General features: G+C 33.5%; 2 protein-coding genes across 2 annotated transcripts; both read right to left on the bottom strand.

Annotated features, from left to right (window-relative positions):
- Window positions 1-1,907: 1,907 nt before the first annotated feature.
- Window positions 1,908-3,818, bottom strand: LOC128190612 (uncharacterized). Its single transcript, XM_052862731.1, has 3 exons — window positions 3,470-3,818; window positions 3,013-3,324; window positions 1,908-2,820 (listed from the first exon to the last, which is right to left on the bottom strand). Exons 1-3 carry the CDS (start codon window positions 3,646-3,648, stop codon window positions 2,058-2,060), a joined length of 1,254 nt encoding a protein of 417 aa, XP_052718691.1. The 5' UTR covers window positions 3,649-3,818; the 3' UTR covers window positions 1,908-2,057.
- A 2,132-nt stretch (window positions 3,819-5,950) lies between these two features.
- LOC128189085 (uncharacterized) lies at window positions 5,951-20,178 on the bottom strand. The gene is made up of 12 exons (XM_052860535.1): window positions 19,811-20,178; window positions 16,019-16,084; window positions 14,282-14,489; window positions 13,771-13,883; window positions 13,447-13,578; window positions 11,907-12,095; window positions 10,030-10,100; window positions 8,862-8,960; window positions 8,538-8,611; window positions 7,750-7,904; window positions 7,568-7,660; window positions 5,951-7,252 (listed from the first exon to the last, which is right to left on the bottom strand). Exons 1-12 carry the CDS (start codon window positions 19,949-19,951, stop codon window positions 7,148-7,150), a joined length of 1,446 nt encoding a protein of 481 aa, XP_052716495.1. The 5' UTR covers window positions 19,952-20,178; the 3' UTR covers window positions 5,951-7,147.

The raw sequence follows: 20,178 nt of genomic DNA, 5'->3' as shown, positions 1-20,178 counted from the left end.
CAATGATGGGAAATTTAACCAGATTATACATTGATTGTGGTGCATCTGTTGACATATTTCATTTCATTTTGATAGCCTCAACCTGTTACATAGGATGACTTGATATTTTAATGAGACAATAAGCTGTTACAAATTATGGATCAAATTTACATGCATGTTGATTCTCTTTATTATATTGTTAAGCTGTTATAAAAATAATTATTGCCATGTTATTTTATCTGTGATATAAAAACTAAAATTCAATGTTTGATACATAACCCATAGTTACAAATATACATTGACTATATTATTTTAATTCTGTATTACATTTTGTAGTTTTGAGTCTGTAATGAATTAGAGGGTTGGGAAGTTGAATCCCAACAGGTAAACAACAAAAGTATGAGATGCTTTTAAAGTTAGGCATGCATCATTTAATACAAGTACATATAATGTACTTTGTGTAGGTGCATGTACTTGCTACTGCTCAATCAACCATTTTGTTTTGTTTTGTTGGCTTAAAGTTTGCATAAATTAAATGCAAATTGTGAAACATTCAACAGCCAAGCATTCCTTATATAGTGCTCTGTATCAAATATATAGGCATGGTGTGAAAAGTGACTCACCTTTATTTAATTAAAATTATTTACTATATTTTCAAGGCAGTTGTACAAAATTTTTGATATCATTAAAACTAAAATAAGTTTAATTTTTATACACCTTTAAATAACTATGAGTTGTTTTCCCCTCCTAACCCAATGATGAATTATTGGATTTTTAATTTTAATTTTCAATGCCTGAAAAACTAAATAAAACACAGATACAATCAAACTTCTTTATCTACAACTAGATGGGACTGATTAAAAACTTTGAGATATCTAAGTATTCAAGACATCAAGGGTAAAATGGTGGTTGGGACTTATAAATCACTTTGACATATCCATTGTATTCGAGATGTCAGTGTTCGAGATACCGATGACCAACAACCATGAGCATGATTTCAATCCAATAATAAGTAAAGTTCAACTTGTTCTAAAAAAGTATTGAGTGGATAACTTGTCTGAGGAATGCAAACAAACAATTCTATAATGGTTGCCTCAATTTTCATTACTGATCTTGTATGATAAATTTGATCAAAATGAAGTGTTCTTGCTGGAAATTAAAATAATTTTTACTTAAAACATGATAGATGAGATTTTTTCATTTTTCTCACCAAATAGTTGATAAAAAATTATTTGAATTCCCTAAAGCCCAAAATGATATTACACTGTATAAGAGTTTCAATGTTATATACTAATTTGATGTATTTTTTGGACAAATTAATGTATTCTCTACATTTATGATATAAAATTGAAATTATGAGAGATGAATCCAATAGTTTTCCAAATTATTTTTGTTCAAGGTGGGCTGGAACAGATTATACAAAAAACTTCCTAGTAACAGGGGTACAAAGCATGAACTGTCCCATTCCAGGTTAAATATATTTATCAGTTCTTTGGCAACAGAAGGTTAGCATTATCAAGGTATTGATCATTTCACAGCAAGGGAATTTAATCTTGATCTACCATACAATCAATAAAGCTTGGGAACTTCCTGTCCCTGCTTAAACAGGAAGAGAAAAGGCTTGTTGGCCAAATACCTCCTATGAAGTTATAAAAAGATTGTAAGCACAAAGACATGTTTGTAAGGACCTTGGATTCTTTGCAGGAATACAGACTTACGCTATATGAAATTTATTCTAAATATAAATGTTGGATATCCTCTGAAGGCCTTACTTCCTTCTTTATCCTTTGTTCCAACTTCATGACAGATCGAATCACATGAACTAGCTACCAATTAAATCTCAAGATTTTCACATTATTTTTACATGTATCTGTTCTTATCCAAATTGATAAAATAAAATTGCCTTCCATCAGAAGAAAAACTACATATTCCCATTTTCCATAAGATTTATTTCACAAAATGAACATTATGTACATGTTAAAATGAGAGAAAGGCATCCCTTCTGAATAAATTATGAGAATATAGAGTATAAATGTACATGTATGTATGTACAGAACAATGAACTTCACAGTAACTGTTTACATCAGGTCAGGGAATAGTTCACAGAAAGATTCCTCCCAGACATTATCTGACAGCCCTCCAGAAATGTCACTGTAGGGCGAGCCAGCCTCGCTATAGTCACTGCTAATCCCAGAGTCACTGCCGGTTAAACAATCTTCTAGGAAGAGGAGATCGGATGAAGAAGTACATGTCTGGGAGTGTTTCCTCTTCAGAGAACTTTTCTCTTCTACTGGTGGCAACAGTTCACTCTGAAGTTTCTTATTCTGTTCGACTGGCAGCAAGATCTGTCCATTTTGTAAAACTTCATCTGTGGAATCAGGAATGGCCTGAGATTGGAGGTCATCTTCAATGAGGCTTTCAATTTCATTCAGAAGATCAATGTTTATCTCTGGCAAAACATTCAACACTTCTTTTTCTAAGTCCACAAAGTCTTCAATAGAAGAAACAAGGGAGTCCTCAGAAATTGTCTGAACACAATCCTTTTGAGAAGGAAATTCGGTTTTTAGGTTTTGAACAATGCACATTGTGTCGGATTGAATTTCAACGGAAGAATTTACTCCTGAATCGACGATGACCTCCAAGCCGGGCTCTGGGGTGAGGGGTTCGATTTTATAATACTCATGATCAAATTTAATCAGTTCATTGATGGATTCCAATTCTGCTGGTGACGGCCCCACCACTGAAGAATCGGCTCCAGGTTGGGTATCTCCGCTTGGCTTAATTTGGAGCTGGCATACAGGTTTGACATCAATGTCTGTAGCTTGCTCGGGGGAACTTGCACTTTTGTGTACATTGCCAAGTAAAGACTGAAAAATGACAGATTCAACAATTAACTACCATGTCATTCAGACACAACTATATGATTTTAGCTAATGTGAATGAGTTTTTCTGTTGATTGCTTATTACAGAATTGTTATATTTGGCGTATGATATAACTGTTAGAGATAAATTTGAAGATTATTGAGTGCTTACCACAGAGTTAGAACGTAAGGCATCACTGGTAGAGATGGAGAAGGGGCGTGTCCCCGCGGCAGAGAGACTGAGGATACTGCAGATCCCGAGGTCCCCTCCTCCAGCTTCACCAGCGAACCGTCCGATCCAAGACGTTCCTTCAGCGACGAGTTTTCCGTCAACAAGGCAGAAGATCTGTGTTTGAGGTTACTGTTTTCTCTTTGTAGACGTTTGTTTTCTTCCATCAATTTTGCTACTTGGATTTCGAGGTCGCTCATCATAGCTTTCTTCCTGTCACGTGCAGTTTGTGCTGCTACACGGTTCTTCAATTTTCTAAGGGGAAAATATTCAATAAATTATGTATGTGCTTGTATTACATTTTCTTAACAGTTTTGCAAATTTATTGTTCCCATATGTTCGGCAACAACATAAAAGCTGGCATGCCAATTTTCTAAGAAACTTTGGTACAAGTATTTACCTTCGCATCATTTTTTCCTCTGGAGACAGGTGCGTTAGCCGACGCCTCTTTCTTGGCCCTCCATCCTGATCCTCCGAATAATAGTCCACGTCCATTGGGGCCTGTACAGTGATGGGTCTGGACTGCGTCTTCCCGGGGACGGTGGTAATTACGATCGTTTTCGGTGTTAACAGAGACATTTTAGGTTGATTTTGGTTTGTATTCCGTATTAAGCTGTTTTGGTTCGTTTTCCGTAAAACATGGTAGGCTGAAGTCAGCACTCTCCGGTGATTTGTTGTTGGAAATCTGTCTAAGTCATAGTAGTTGTTGTTTGTCGATCAATGCAATAACCGGAAGTGCTGATGTGTCTCTTCGTCGATGGATTTCGAGAAAAGTACGTCACAAGATAGTCAGCGGTGATTGGTTAACTAAATATAGAATGACGTTTACAGCTTTTCCAAGGGTCATGGACTTATCTGATGCAACGTTGGGGATGGGCGAATCTGAGAGAGAGAGAGAGAGAGAGAGAGAGAGAGAGAGAGAGAGAGAGAGAGAGAGAGAGAGAGAGAGAGAGAGAGTATATATATGTATTTCCTTCATTTGTATACACTTACCAGAGACAATTCGATATAATTGATATAATCTGATATATAATTGTGTAAACAAACCAAGGTTTATAGTAAATGATTCCAGAGTGTCTTTTTGGTGCTAAGAACCATTATGATGTAATTGATTTGATATATATTTTCCCCATACTTACAGCTTTTGAGAAATTTTGTAAAAATAAAACAATTTCCTGATATTTTAATTTTTATATTACCAGTAAGTTATGGGAAAAGTAACCCCGATAATGAATCTGACAGGCAAGTATTCAATTAGACATCAATAGGTTCAATTCCATTTTTGGAGAGACTGCAGGTTAAATATTTTCTGGGTATATTTCATATTAAATCAAAAATAGACAAAACTCCAATTTTTTTAAAACTTTTTTCTTCTCTGTGTTTATCAGAAAATTTAAGCCTCGGTACACCACATCATTGATCAAACAAACCTATTGTTATAAAGCATCACTGATAATTTTTATCTTAAATTTCATAAACCTGTAGCCTCCTTTAATTTACAGGATCTTGACCTTTAATTAGCTTTCTGACAATAAAGACACCATAGTATTTCAAGGTTTTATTGGGAATTATTGGATCATCATTTTCTTAATGATGGATACAAAAATAATTATGATAATGATGCTAACAATATACATTCAAGCACCATAATTTATAATCATTGGCATATACAATAAATCATTACCCAGAGTAAGATCGCATTCTTGAATTTTTGCTTTCTCTCCCATTTTACATATTTTTTCTGAAAACTAGTATTTCAATATCTAATTAACATAATCTAGCTACTGTACATGTAATTTCCATTGAACTATCTTAATTAGATAATATTATCACCTAACACTGAAAAAAGAGGATTTTTTTAACATGGTGATGAAATAATAACCATCTGATAGGAAAAAAGTATTATTCTCAACCAACATTTCACTTAGAATACAACTCAGAAGTTCACCACATTTCACATAAAAAACATGTACAGAATTCAATTTTCCTATAATTAACTCAAATTAATTCCAGATCTAAGAAGACGAAGATACATATCACTAGCTACTTCTGGATTTCTCAAACATATTATTGACTTTAACTCTTTCTTTCACTTATTATTAACTTTCCATCATTTTATATGTACAAGCTAGTATCAAATACAAGATATACATGCATTTTCAATACATACAAATACAGACATACCTATCTATTGATCTATTAAACCATTTTGTTACTTTTAACTTTTAACATAATCATTCCTTGTAAACACAAATCAACTTGCACGGTTATCATCTCAACAAAAACCACGAAACTGGTTTTATCTAAGGAACTGAAGAAAAATTACCCTAATATATGACATAGATCTACAGACAGCTAAAAGAAGTTCAATACATTGAGATTCTAACTTAAAAAACTTTTACAAATGTCATTAATTTACAAATGCCTGAAATTTCATCCCCTTCATATAATGGATAAAAGGTTCAGTCAGAACATTTGACAACAAAATTACCCTGGAATTACATAGACCTGTCTAGCTTTCTTGAATAAACACATGACGCTAACAAATAAACAATGGGGACTACATCAAATTGAGGAACTACAATTAAGATATCTCTGAACATTCCAAGATACATGCTTAAACCAGACCCAATCAGAGAAAAAAAAAGTTTCTATACTTCATACAATATCACAAATCTATGGATTCATTCAAGGTGTTGTCCAACATTTCATAGCACTTTAAAAAATGAATTTTCCTAACCAGCTGAAATGTCAATGAAATAAACGTAACTCAATTTATTTTATATATTTAAATAAACATAACCTTCTCAAAATAAATCTGTTTTTAAACACAGCTATATTCACTAACTAGACAATATATGAATTCCTTTCAAGTGTGTTCCAATGCATTTCAATGTGACATTCAGTGCACAAAGAGCAAAGAGTTTCCATTCTATTTTAACAAGTATATATTACATTGATTCTAAATATGCCAACTTAAAGTTACTGCTGTTGAATGAGACAGAAAGATTGTTTAGTTCCAAAGACTTCTGGTCTGTAAACCAAATACTAGTAGTATGAGAAAAAAATTCAAAATAAGGAAGCACAAGCATGATTGTCGCTCAGTCATTAGAACATCCATACTCCATATAAACAAATGGATGGCTAGAACAGCCCTATAAATGAAGCTGAAACTGCTCTTTACACGTACAAAATAATCAGAAAGGCAAGACCTTCACCTATCACTGAATGCCCGAAACTTGACCTTCTATGACTGTGTTGACTGATAGCACCACTTTATACTTTCCCTTCTTTTCAAAACAGAATAAAGACCTAAATGTACACATTACAGGTAACCCAAAACATGTAATATTTTGGATATAGAAAAAAAATCATGCATAAAACTTGCCATATACACTCGTGTACAGGAAAATCTATACAAACCATTCAAAAATAATACATAACAGCATTATACAAGTACTTTTATAACATAATACTTCCCCTTAAACTTATATCAAAGGGGAATGACACAAAAAACCATTCAGATTTAGTTGTCATGCAGTAACAACAAAATTATTTTTAGAGTACTGAATTTAAAAATCTGAATATGGAATGTCAATTTTTGAGATTCTGCCTGAAAACCAATAACTTAATCATCATGTACTGATTACATTTTGCATTGAAACAGTACATTCCAAAGTAATTTTACCACAGTATACCTGCAAACAGATGGTACCAGAATATATAAATGTTTGTGTTAAAAATACAAGTTACAAATTTTGTTACAAATCTTTACTGTATATATTCATATCCAGAAGGACGGTTTATACACTATGAATCTCAATTAAAAAGATAGAGGCTATCAAGAGTTATACTTTGTGTGTGGTTGTTAAGTTATACTGCAAAAGATAACGGTTAAATTGACAGCTACCAGTATAAACCGGTAAAATTGCTATGTACAGGTGTATAATCAATTTATCAGTCTTTTAATTACACACACACACACAGCTTGATTCTGGCATACACTTATTAAATGTGGAATGAAATGCAATTTCTATAAACTGGTTCCCGCTGAGAATGGCCCCTGAACTGGAGCTGTTTAGAAACCACTGTCTCGGGAGTACTGATGCTCAACGTTGATTCCACCCCACTGAAGAATCTGCTTGTCTGGGTTCTCTTCCCATTTTCCAACATCAAGGTGGAGCTGAAATGTATACATACCCATATACAATTATTGAAGGCAATACATGTATAACATGCACATGATATTCAGATTTAAATAACTTTTTGATTTTACTTTCATAATTGAATAATTAAAAAAAATATACCCAGTTACTTATAAAAAACATGATATACATTAGCAGACATTATGCTCTTTTAAACATGAATGGCTATGCGCCAAATTTAATATCCTACTATCTCTCCGAATACACTTTTTACATAAATGCATACTGACATCATACTACAGCACTATTCTCATTTCTCTTTTCAGTCTCTTTCACCTATATTTTTTTTTTACCTTCTTTGCGGATTGTTTCTCAGCTTCCTTTTTCTCCCATTTCTTCTGCTTGGCCTGTTCTTCCAGGATATGGGACGGGCCACATCCCCACATCTATCAAACAAAATTGTCTCCATAACTACCCATAACTGGGCTTCAACAAATTAATAGCAATGTGTTATGAATGTATTTCTTAAAGTTACTTCTATTTTGTGAAGAGCACAGTTCACTCCAAAGTGTTCCACCGAGTCAAAGTCTGCGGGAATAAATAGCACCAGAGACCTTCCTTCCTTGCCCAAGTAAATACCCTTACGAAGGTCACGCGAATACTCATTCCATGTTACGAGTGGGGCTCCACCTTAATTTAAAAACATATGTGATTACCTGGTACCTTCAATTTTCTAACATCTTTTAGTGATGTATTCATCAATCAACCCCTATTACATTAATAAACAATATGTCAATATTTGAGTTATCTGGAAATAAAAAATAAACAATACTTTATGTTACTGAATAAGGTACATTTTTTAAATGAAATAAGCCTGTTTTATTTATTCATTATTTGATAACTAGTATGCCTTATTGTTATACTTTCATGTTAAATACTGAAATCTGATTAGTTAAGACGCAGTTAATAATATTTACTATTACCCTCAGCGTTAGCAACGCACTTGGCAACGGGTAACATTAAAAAATGTTACATGCGCGAAAATTATGCGCGTACGGTTCGCTGTAGAATTCACGTTATTCCTATATAAAAGCAGTAAAATTTTCTTAAAAATTTTAAAAAAGACATTCAGTATAACAAAATAAATAGTGCCTGTTTGGGAGGATAACAGTTGAAATTGACACCCCTCGAAAACCATTGTCAACCTCCGCTTCGCGTCGGTTGACAATGGTTTTCTCGGGGTGTCAATTTCAACTGTTACCCTCCCAAACAGGCACTATTTATATAATAATTGTACATGTGTAAAGACCATTTCTGACTTACTTTGCATGACTCTGAAGATAGGTGAGATCTGTATTAGCATTGAATCCTCTCCCCCAAACCTGCTGGAGCCCTCTCTACAAGTAATATTAGTCTATCTTTACAAATCACTAAAATCTGAGAAGTACCTTAATACATATGGGCAAGAGTGGCTAGCATGAATCTCATATGAATTCTGCATGATTTTCATATGAAAAGGAAATCACATGAAAATAATATGAGGCACTTTTCCCTGTGTGATGCAGGTAATCACACAATCATATGTCAGTATTGAAAATATAAAGAGTTTCCTCCCTTGAGCACAGTACTCTATGGTGAAGTCTTTACCTCCATGGTTTGTCCAGTGCCAGACAGTATGTATTCCTACCCTCAAAGGAAATCAGAGTAATAGTGGGGCCATGATATGATGAAATATGGTGATGAAATCTGTAACAAATAAAATGGTTAGTTATGTTTATTCGCGGCTATGTTAAGGCTGAGTAATTTCACAGCGATATGTAGAAAGTCACTTGTCTGTACTTCATAAGATATGACGTCATAGTTAACTTTGACGTCACGATCTGCATTCCTTTCGATCGTTCTTAGGGAATGTATCGTAACGTAATAAGTGATATTCATTGTGCATAATAAAACCGCTTCATTCCTTTACATATAGACACTGTTGTAAATATTAGTGATACTAAATTCAATATCACCGATATGGAGTATAAAAAATCAACAGTTTTAAAGCTTCGTAATAGGTAAATAACTATTCATAAACTAATGGTTTTGAGACTCCCCCTGCTATGTGTAATCTAATGAATGGTGATATGTATGTGCATATAAAAAACGGCTTGGCACAAGTGAAAGATTAAAACAATCTTAGTATATTTTACGTTAAATTGGGAGAGAAAATAAGTACCACTGTGAATCTTGCTGGGGGAAACCTACCGATTGACCCGATTTTGTGTAAATTGAGCCTAAAAGGTAAAAATGTGCCTAATTTCGATGGCGGTGCGAAATGTTTTGACAATATTTCAAATAAACGAAATATTTATATGAACCCCCAGCAAGAACTGCAAAATACATTACTTATCGAAGGATTTTTCATAAAAATATTTTTGATTTAATGTCATTATTCACTTGTGCCGATGCGATTTTTATAGATTATTTACCGTGTTAGAATACACCCGTCACGTGCTTAAGAAAAATATATGACGTCACAAAAATACATCAAATATAGTGTTTGATGCCACTGTTAACTTATGTAATAAAATGTTAAAAAAACTCACTCGGTTAAAGCATTTTTCGATAATTAAAATAGTATCATTTTTCGATATATATTTAGCTTCGGACAGCCTTAACATAGCCGCGTTATTGTATCTTTAATTGTAAAGACAAAGATGTCAGTACGTTTCTGGGGTTCGCTAAGGTAATTTTATATTTTTTTCATTAATTTTGGAGGCAGAGCTTTCAACAGACATGGAGTCTTTTTACAGATATAAAGGTGTGTGACCTGTTATGAGAGAGGCCGTGTTCCCTGCTGTCGTACAGTAAAGTCCAGCTCTGGCAGCGGGTCAGCTGAGCCTGGAAGAGAGAGATGGACAACTTTTAAAATGTCAAACATTTATAGACGTTGTATAAAGATGAGATACTTGTTTACCTAAATATTTGCTATACCAGTATTCACATTAGGGAGTGACAATGATAAATAATCTTTAAGAACTTGATTTAAAAAAAAAAAAGTCAGTGATGATACATCCAAAATTGGCCAAACCAAAACATGAAGTATATATCTTTTTAAAATGTACCTCATTTCTTTTGTTGAAAATAAAATTTATAGTGTTCAGATCAAAGAGTAAGTCACTCTGATAAAGTTATGACAAAGTTAAATTCCTCTAATATATCAGTGTATGATATTTGATTACCGGTAAATAAAATGACTTGAACAGTTTCTCTGAAACTTAGGTACAGGCAAAATGAGGAATATTGAAGTAAAAGTCATGGAAAAGATCAAGGTCATAAAGTTATGGTACAGGTGAATTGCTCTCTCTCTCCATCTCTTCCCTATCTCTCTTCTCTCTCATATTTGTATGCAATTCAATTTCTTCTAAATGAGCTTAATGTAAAGCATAGACAGACAGATGGAAGGAAGGAATACAGACATATATGTCCCTGCCATATACCTTGTACATGTGCATGTACTTTATAGACCACAAACATATTAGTAGATCTGACACAAGAAGATGACTTTCACTCATCTATATCCCCAGTACAAGCATACACACTTCTGTGAATTTCTTTGCAAATCAATATTTCAGATTCATTAGATTAACTCATCACACCATTATGAATTTATCTATTTTACCTAACGTGGCACTGTTTGAACTCACAGATATGGTAACAAACATCAGATATCAATGATACGAGACTACCGGGATCAAAAAATCAATGTGTTTTGTTATGAATTATTCATGAAAGACAAAGGTATAGAGGGGATATCTCGAACAACCCACAAGAGAACTTATTGTTTTATAGCTCCATGGGACATGCAATTTTCCATCAGTAAAAATCTTCTCCTTCATGTACAAATCAACAGGTTTTGAAAGTTAAAAGATAACAGTTGCATATTTTGTTTATATTCAAAGATCATCAGCTCTCTTTATCAAAATGTCAGTCACCATGAGATAATCAGTATTCAATAATCATGTACGTGGAGAATGCAGCCAGACATTGATGCTTTGCATAATCACATCACTACACATCACTATTGGTACTCAGACAGACTCATATAAATATGGGCATGCAACACAAATCCCCAATTTCTCAATCATTGCAAGAAAGACTAAAAAGATGTTGCATTGCATTATGTGTAACTGTGGAATTCAATATATATGTACTGGTAACTACTCTACTGGGTAATAACATAAAAGTTTTACATAATAAATCATTCTTAGTTTGTGCAAATAAATACATGTACAATGAAAGTGTTGGGGAAGGAAACTGAAATTTGTTTAGTTGAAGAAGATACTTCAATATTTAGATTTACTATTCAATATCTGAGGAGATTTGGTTACCTTTTTTATTTGATAAATGGGAACTTTTTGAGATGATATGAATGGAAATGGGAATGGATTGATATTCAAACAATGCCTTCACAGCTGTTTCGTCTAACAATACTAAAACTCTTATACTTTATCTTGTATAGTTCTTAATGTTTATGCTCCCTCTTTAACTTAACCTGACCCTTCCACATTTCTTAGTTCATTCATCGTTACTTATTATTTAATCAGACCTGTCTATTGATACATTTTTTTTCTCGTTTTTGTGTTGCACTACATATGTACCATTTGTTTAGACTAATATAGACTATAGATTTGATTGTACACCCACCAGCTTCATTATGAGGTGGTAAGAGTTCAGCAGGGGGTTCTTCTCACTGCTTTTCTGTTTCTCCTTTTTCTCCTCGGGGTTGTGGGTATAGGACTGAGGTATGACTGTAGTCAGCATCCACAACATCCCCATACTCATAGTATACTTGTCCTCCACAAATCTCTCCAACTGGGGAACCTTAGCAGCTTCCTGTAATTGTACAGTCAGTGGTTCAGTGCTCGCTTAGTTTACTGGGATTTCAAAATACAGAAAAACACATTTATAACGTATAGGGATGGGCAATTTTGCTTCGTCATAAGCGTAATTCATTATATCTGTCATGTAAACAACAAGTCATAAATCCACAGAAAGTAAAATCACTTCGCTGTAAGTGTCAATTCATTATAAGCATTTTCGCTATAACCGTGATTTACTGTATGTGTGATATTATGGTAATCGTATATGTCAGTAGAATATCATTTGTGTAGCAATCTTCATCTATTATCTCAAAACATTATTTCATTTACTTTCTGTACAGTACATTAGTACCGATAATTACAGTACATTGGTTTGATCACCTTGTCATCATCTTCAATATCATCTATAACGTGACAATTTTTTTTTGTGTTTTTGTGTTTGGTATTTTATCTTAGGATGAAAATGTTAATCATAAGTTTCAAATTATGGGGACACTTGTTAGTATGTGTAAAGAAAGTGACAATTAAATTTATTATCGGTACATGTTATTACGTCTAAAAATTTTACAATTATGAAATTTTTCCTGCAAACATGTTGTCTGTTTTACAGTGAAATGACATACATGTATTTCAAAAGGTATCACTACCTATTGTAATGGTAAAGTAATTAACATTTGAGCTGCTTTAAAATAATCAATAATAGGTGAAATGTGTGAGAAGAATAACAGAATATGGATCAAGACTTGAGACTTAATTAAAATATGTGGAGAATCAGTATGAATAAGTCTCTGCAAAAAATAATAACAAACCCATAATACTTATGTACCGGTACTAATAAAATAATAAATTCTATTGAAATAAGGCAATGTAAACAACCCATCAAACAGAGCTTAAGGATGAGCAAACCCATTTACTGAAAAAAGTATCATTTCTCATAAATCAATCCATGGCCTTTTATTATAAACAAATAACAATTTGCCAGAACATGTTTGCTGACATCAGATATAGGCTGCAATGACACCTCCCTCCCTGGGGAGCCCCTTGTTATTACAGAAGAGCTGGGATAGTCTCTCAAGCCAAGTCCTGCCAGATTACATCATGATTATCCAGTGATTGAAAAACTCCTGTAACAGTGCTGAGCTGATGACAGCTTCTGACAAGTACTGCTTACAGCATGATCCCTCAAAGTGCTGAGTCATACATACTGGCTAATCACCTAATTAGTACCTTTTATTTGGGTAGACTGCAATTAAAGTCATAACCTTCCTTTTTCAGCATACAATGACTTATTTATTGAGAGGGATTTTGACTTCTCTCACCATGCTTATCCCTTTTCTCTCCTTTTATATTACATGAATACTTACCAGTTCTGAAGGCATCTTCGAGCCAGTGAGAATCTGGTATACCCAGTTGTGAACCCCACAGAACAAATGAGGGCTGTTCTTTTTAGACCATGAGGTAAAATCTTGGAATGTCACTCTCTCATTTATACCAAACTAATATAAAGAACAAGCATGGTAAGAAAAAATGCATGATTTACATAGATCTTGTGCTAAATCAGTGGCATACAAAAGACAGTTTTCTTCACTTTTCAGATGTACAAATTCAAATTGCTTCAAAGAACAAGAGAAATGTGAACAAGCTTTTGTATCTACTGCAATACAAGGTAGACTAACATGAGGTCGTACCATGCCTTGAACAATGCCCTCAAACAAAGCATCATCGTTGCTGCCCTTGGAGTAAGGAATCATGGTGGCTGACAGAGTGAGAGCATAGGACACCTTGACCATCTGCAGAGCATCTGAGAAAATACCACAAAGCATGATATGCTTTAAAGTCTAGTTCAATTTTATATCTCATCAGTTTTATTTTTGCATATGCTTTTTAAAATAGATAAAGTTAGTGAAATACATGCATGACCTCTTCCTTAAAATACATCTGAAACAAATGCATGTATATCAGTAGTTTTACCATGTGACCTTTGGTCTCTATCATGACCCTCAACAGAGGTTATGCATTTATAATGCTGTAATGCTACATGTATTCTACATTTTATGACATGGAAAATAAAAAGGTTGACCTATGGACAGTTGACATTAGCACAGCAACTTGCCCTCTTTCTCACAGGTAACATAATATGCCCTGTAATTTTTTATCTTAATAAAGAGAAAACACAGAAAAATCTTATGAGAGACCTACCCTCCTTTGTGAGATGGTCCTTTCCGCTGGCAAACAGTTTGAAGTAGTACTCCTGTTGGGAGGATTCATCGTACAGTTTCAGAAGCTCCTTGCCAGCCTTGGTGAACTGTTCTTTGGTGATTCTTTCCCGGTCCCCACTAGCTGTCTGTCTGACCATCTGTGTGTACAGTAGCTTCCCAAATGTGTGGAGAGGGCCATGGAAGGCATTCTACAACACATGCAAGCGTTCACATTCAAATACTGGTGTATATAATGTAAATATATCCTCTAGATACCAAAACAATTTTCAAGATTTAATTTAATTTTTTTTTTTTATGGGGGTGGGGGGGGGGGGGGTTGTGATTTTGATAATTTCACTGCTTGGTCATCTCTCTCCCACAACACACAAATGCCAAACATAATGTGGTGATACATGTACTTCAAACAACTGCCACAATCCAATGTTAAAATTTTATGAACAATAGTTTTTCTTAATTTCTCAAAATAAGTTTTATCCAATAATTGGCCCAGACTGCATGAATTTATACAGAGTTCAGAAAGAAAGAAGTAAAAAGATTATATATAATAAACGTTATACAATTACACAAGGTTCTAGTATTGCACTCCCAACAAATAGATGAATCTGTATGTACGTTACAGTACATTAAATTTCAAAATGCATCAACAGGGACTTGGGATATTTCCAAAGGATGACAAAATAATTGACTACTTCATATAATTTCATAAGACAATGTGACACTCTTCATTATGGTAATTTTTTTTTACTTTTCATAAATGATTTTAAGGATTTGGTATGTACAAATACTACATAGACATATTAATAAATTGCATTTACAGCAAATTTAAGTATTAAATAGCTCACGGAATTTTTTAACTTCTATATACAAGTTCTTCTATATTGACTAAATCATCCCAGAGAAAAAATGCCCATTCAAATAAGAATAAAGATCAACTGCACCAATATTTTTAAAAAAGCTTTAGATCATGACTAATGATGGAAAAATACAATCAAGAAAAAAACTGCTTCCATGATGATGGAAAAATACATAGAAAAAAAATTGCTTGAATGATGATTGAAAAATACATCAAGCAAAAAAAATGCATTCTACAAAGACTAAATAGGTCAAGAATGTGTTGAATTAATGATTTAAGAACCATATCAAGTGCCATATAATGTCATTAATCATGTCAAAGTTCCAGGCCAGGGTTGTCCTCATGTTTTACGTTCTGTTAATCTTTTGACGCACAATTTTAAAGACAATATATTCCTTATCTCTGCAGCTTATTTTGTGTAACTAGTCAATATTTACACGACAATTATGGTTGACAATTGTGTCTGACAATATTTAAGGAAAGGACATTGATCTGTGGGCAAGTCATTGCTCTACAAAATTCTCATTACTAGCTGCATTACCTGAGGACAGATTTCAGGGGAAAATATTATATCAAAATAATTTTTCTCTTTATTTTCTTTTCCTTTTAAATCAAAAGAATTTCTGAACAATAATGCTGTAATACAATGGGAATCTTAAGCATTCAAAACTAACAAGAACTTCAAAATTTGACTTTTATCCCCTCACTGTTCTAAAGCCTTTTCCTCTTATATAATTTAGTTAGTTTGCAAATTTTATGATTATTGCTTTTGTTTCAGAAGATGAGGGGAGAAAGACAAAGACAGGAGCCAGAGTGTTTATTACTTCACCAAGCTAAGATCTTCCCTAGTCCCCAGAGACTCACCTCAAACGTGGCTCGACTGAGTTCCCCAGGGTGCCGGTTTTGTTCATCTGCTGTCAATTCCAGTTTCTGGAAGAAATAATAACTCATTATTTCAAATGAAACAGCTGTGAAAAAAAAAATTCTGTGCAAAAAAAAAATATTCTGTGCGCAAGCCTTCTAGCACTTCCAATTAGAACTAAAGTAAACTTTTTTTTTTTCATTTTATAAACTATGCCCCAAGGCCTCATTAAATTTATTGTTGCTAACCACATTACATATAAATTACAATTTCAAAAAAAAGAAAGTTCAAGGTTGTAAATGGATTCACGAAAATAAACAGTTTCAATAAAATTGTTGTGTCTCTACAGAAATGAATAATTTTTCAGAGAAAGGCATAAATAGTTGTCACTGTCTGTTTTCTGAAGAGTACCAAAGTTAAGGAGCAGTGAAGAGTGGTGAAGAGATGAAAACAAGGTTGGGATACTTAGCACAGATGGACACTGGGAGAGAGATCCGTGTAGCAAGTACATGTGGATTTAAGGAGGGTGTGTGGTCAACACATCAACCCTCACTGATCAGATCAACCTTAAATTTTAAGATATGACTTTTTCCCCATAAACTATTATGCTGTGACGAAAAGTTTTGAATTCTAAATTTAAAGTTTTATCGATAATGGTTTACTGCATGCCAGTATATCTTTAAGGAGAGCTTTCCTTCTCTGACAAGATGTCTAAAAATGGCCACAACTATGCTGCACTCTTACATTGTACACTATTTGACAGCTGTTGAATATAGTTGGAGTTAATAAAGAATAATTTTATCATCAACTTAAAACATCAACAAAGGAAGGAAATAACACCTTATCACACACAAATGTGTACACTGAGTCTTGAGTATCATCTGATTAAAATACTCTAAGTATATAAATTAAAGAACAAAACAAACAATTCACCCTTTTTAGGTCTCATATTTTATTGTCTTTATGATTGTTTCAAGTTTTCTATACATGTACATTTATCAATTTTGTATATTATTTGTAAATTCTCAATAAATGACAAAATTGTTCATCACCCAGTCATCATTTACCTGGTATTTAATGGAAATAAAGCAATAGTTAAGCGGAACTCTTGATTTGCAAGGGCAGAATTTTATCATCATGCAGATTTCAATACGCGGGTAGGTTAAGGCAACTCCGAGTTTAATGACCGTCAAAATTATGATCAATTTAAAAAATGTTCATTTTTATGAAAACAGCGCGGGATATTAATACCAAGTGAAGAGTTCACCAAGATATTATTTTTCTACTTCGGAATCGACTCAATCTTTGAAGATGCCGTGCCATGGTATCACGTGACAGTTAAAAATAGATCACTTTTTTACCTTAACAAAAAATCAAAAAGTGTAACACTACCCCGAAGTTCATTTGTATGTTTGCTACAATAATTCGATTGGCAATTAGTTCATGTTTATTAGTATTACTGCTAGAATCATATTGTACATCGCATTAAATAAATATTGTAAATATTTATCGGAAACCCTCTCAACTTCTAAAATTTCTTTGATAATACTACTTATTTTTCGTTTTATACAACAAAGCACACGATTCTAGCAGCATTTTTCAGGTAGTTTAGGTCATATACCGTTGATATTTACCAAAATCATCTTTCCTAATATCCGGGGTAGTGTTACACTTTTGCCATTTTATGTACACACTGACAGAGGAAAGGCTGGTCAAGCCATAGAAATGTCGATCCGCTTACCTAATAACACTCGCTGATTAAACAAAATATCCATGCCTGTATTATCCTGATTATATTCTAACTGACACTCATCTAAATCTCAGGTATTTGTATTAAATAAGTCTTATTTCGGCATTGTTTACACTGCATTCCGATGATTTGTCTCCAGACATGATCTTCTCTATTAAACATGCTTGTGACGTCATCAATGATAATTATACGTAATAGAGAGAAATCAAAGATATTTTCAGTTAGAAGAGTTTCTAGTGATATTTTATGTCTGTAGTTCTTATAATTTAAACCAGAGATAAAGTTAAAATCGACATGTTTCTGAGTAAAATATGACATCATGCTGCTTATTGTGACGTCATATCGACCAGAGGAATTTGATCGCTGTGAGTTGCCTTATCATACCCGCGTACATGTATTTGCTGTGCATATTAAAAATCAAGGACAAAGTACTGTTGATTTCCTAGGACAATAAAAATGCAAAACTATGACATTTCATGGTGATCGAAATTAAATCAAACAGTAAATATCTTGTAATGTGTTCAAGACGCTACGAATACTGCATGTGCAGTCGTTAATGTTGTTTGGCATAGAAAATATTAATCGTATTGTATCATTTATGGGTGTTTACTACATGTAGTATGAAATATTACGTAATGCAGGAAATTTAACAAAAACCAACTAGGCTGTCATAATCATTTATTAAAGAGAAAAATATATCAAGAGGTTAGGGTATTGAGGTACCATTATGAAGGAGTGGGGCTATGGGTTTTAGGGTGTTTTTTTTTTAAGTTTGTTGATATTTGAAGCAAGTTATTAATTTTTCAAGGAATGATCTGTTTGCAATTCTTACAAATAAAGGAAGATGAATAACACAGAAATTCTTTACATGCAGTTTAAAATATACTAGTAGAAATTATTGTTTTTCTATAATTGCTTCTTTTTCCTGCCCTTTCAGTCACATGTATAAAGAAACGGTTTCATTTCTTTTGAAAACAATAAAGTATAAACAGTGTTTTAAACTTGTCAGAAAACTAGCTAGACACTCAGGACTGACAGCTAGTATGAATTGTCAGCCCTGTAAAAATTCAACCAGCCCGAAGAAAATATTTGACATTTGTTTAATTTGCATTTAAAACATTCAAAAATCTGTTTTTTGATTTTGTTTCATCAAAAACTTGTTGTTTTTGGTTGTAAAGTTATCGTCCACTAATTTCAGCGAGATTTGTCAAGACTGAAAAATTTTGACGGACGTCTCTTCAGATTGTTGAAATGAATTAAATACAAACAAGTTCATATTTTCTGAAATTGAAACATTTACCGATAGGAAACGGACATTTTATATCGATAAGGAATTAAAATGATGTTCAAAGTAAAAAGTTTACTTCATTCAGTGTATTTCTATCGTAACAACCGGCCAAAGTTGAGGCAAATTTTACTGAATCAGTTACTGAATCACTGTGTGCCGCACTGGTCTGAGATTCAGAAGAGACATAAAAAAAATGTTCAGTCTCAACGAATCTCGCTGAGATTTCCCTACATTATTCCTTAGCATGACTAGCGACTCTATCTCACATGTCAAGCATATAGTCTATGTGAATTAAACGCTTGTTTTGACTGTTGTTTAAAGACCATACAAGGAAAGCGATAGTGTGACAAGAATCAGTGAAAAATCCTCAAAACTCCAATTCCGATATTATATACACTTGGCTCAAAAAATATCCACGTCCCGTCGGGCGCTCGTGCAAACAAATTTGTTCCAAAAGTTATGTATCTCGGGCAGTTGGGCGGACGGTTTTTTCAAACACTGGTATAAAACTGACAGTCATACTATACATTAATAAACGAAAGAGACAACACAATTGTATAGTTCATCATGTCTCTGATTGAAAATATAAATATGGATCTTGGAGAAGATTGGTGAAATAGGGAAGATACATTTTTTACCCATGATATTTGAATTGGTTTGCTTACTGTCTAAAAAACTTAATTTTGAAATACCATGTACATTACTAAGTAATTTTTAATGAATTGAACTCTATGAGGGATGTGTAATGACAATAACCTGAAAGAGTTTGATGAGACAAGCTGAGTTGAGCTTTGCACTAGATCCAAATACAGATGATCTAGTGGAGACGCCACCGCCGTGAGATTCTGGACTTGATTTCTGTCTGGTTTCATCGTGATTGGTATGATGATTTCCCATCAGCTGTTCGGTGTTGTCTCCCTTGCCACTTGTTGTAGCGCACAATAAGTCAATAACAATCTCCAAAATAATCTAAGGTCGTTTTTCACTTAAACACAATGTAATCCTCCTCTAGCGATTCCATTTTGATAAATCACGATGGTACTTTGCGTGTAGGCACCTTTGTTTGAGTTTCACTTGAAATACGGTTCGTCTACAGGAAGTTTCAAAGATATTGCTATTTCCCG

This window comes from Crassostrea angulata, chromosome 6 (assembly GCF_025612915.1).
Source record: "Crassostrea angulata isolate pt1a10 chromosome 6, ASM2561291v2, whole genome shotgun sequence".
Lineage (NCBI taxonomy): Eukaryota > Metazoa > Mollusca > Bivalvia > Ostreida > Ostreidae > Magallana > Magallana angulata.
Note: the sequence above shows the minus strand (reverse complement) of the source record. Positions and strands in the feature narration are given on the sequence as shown.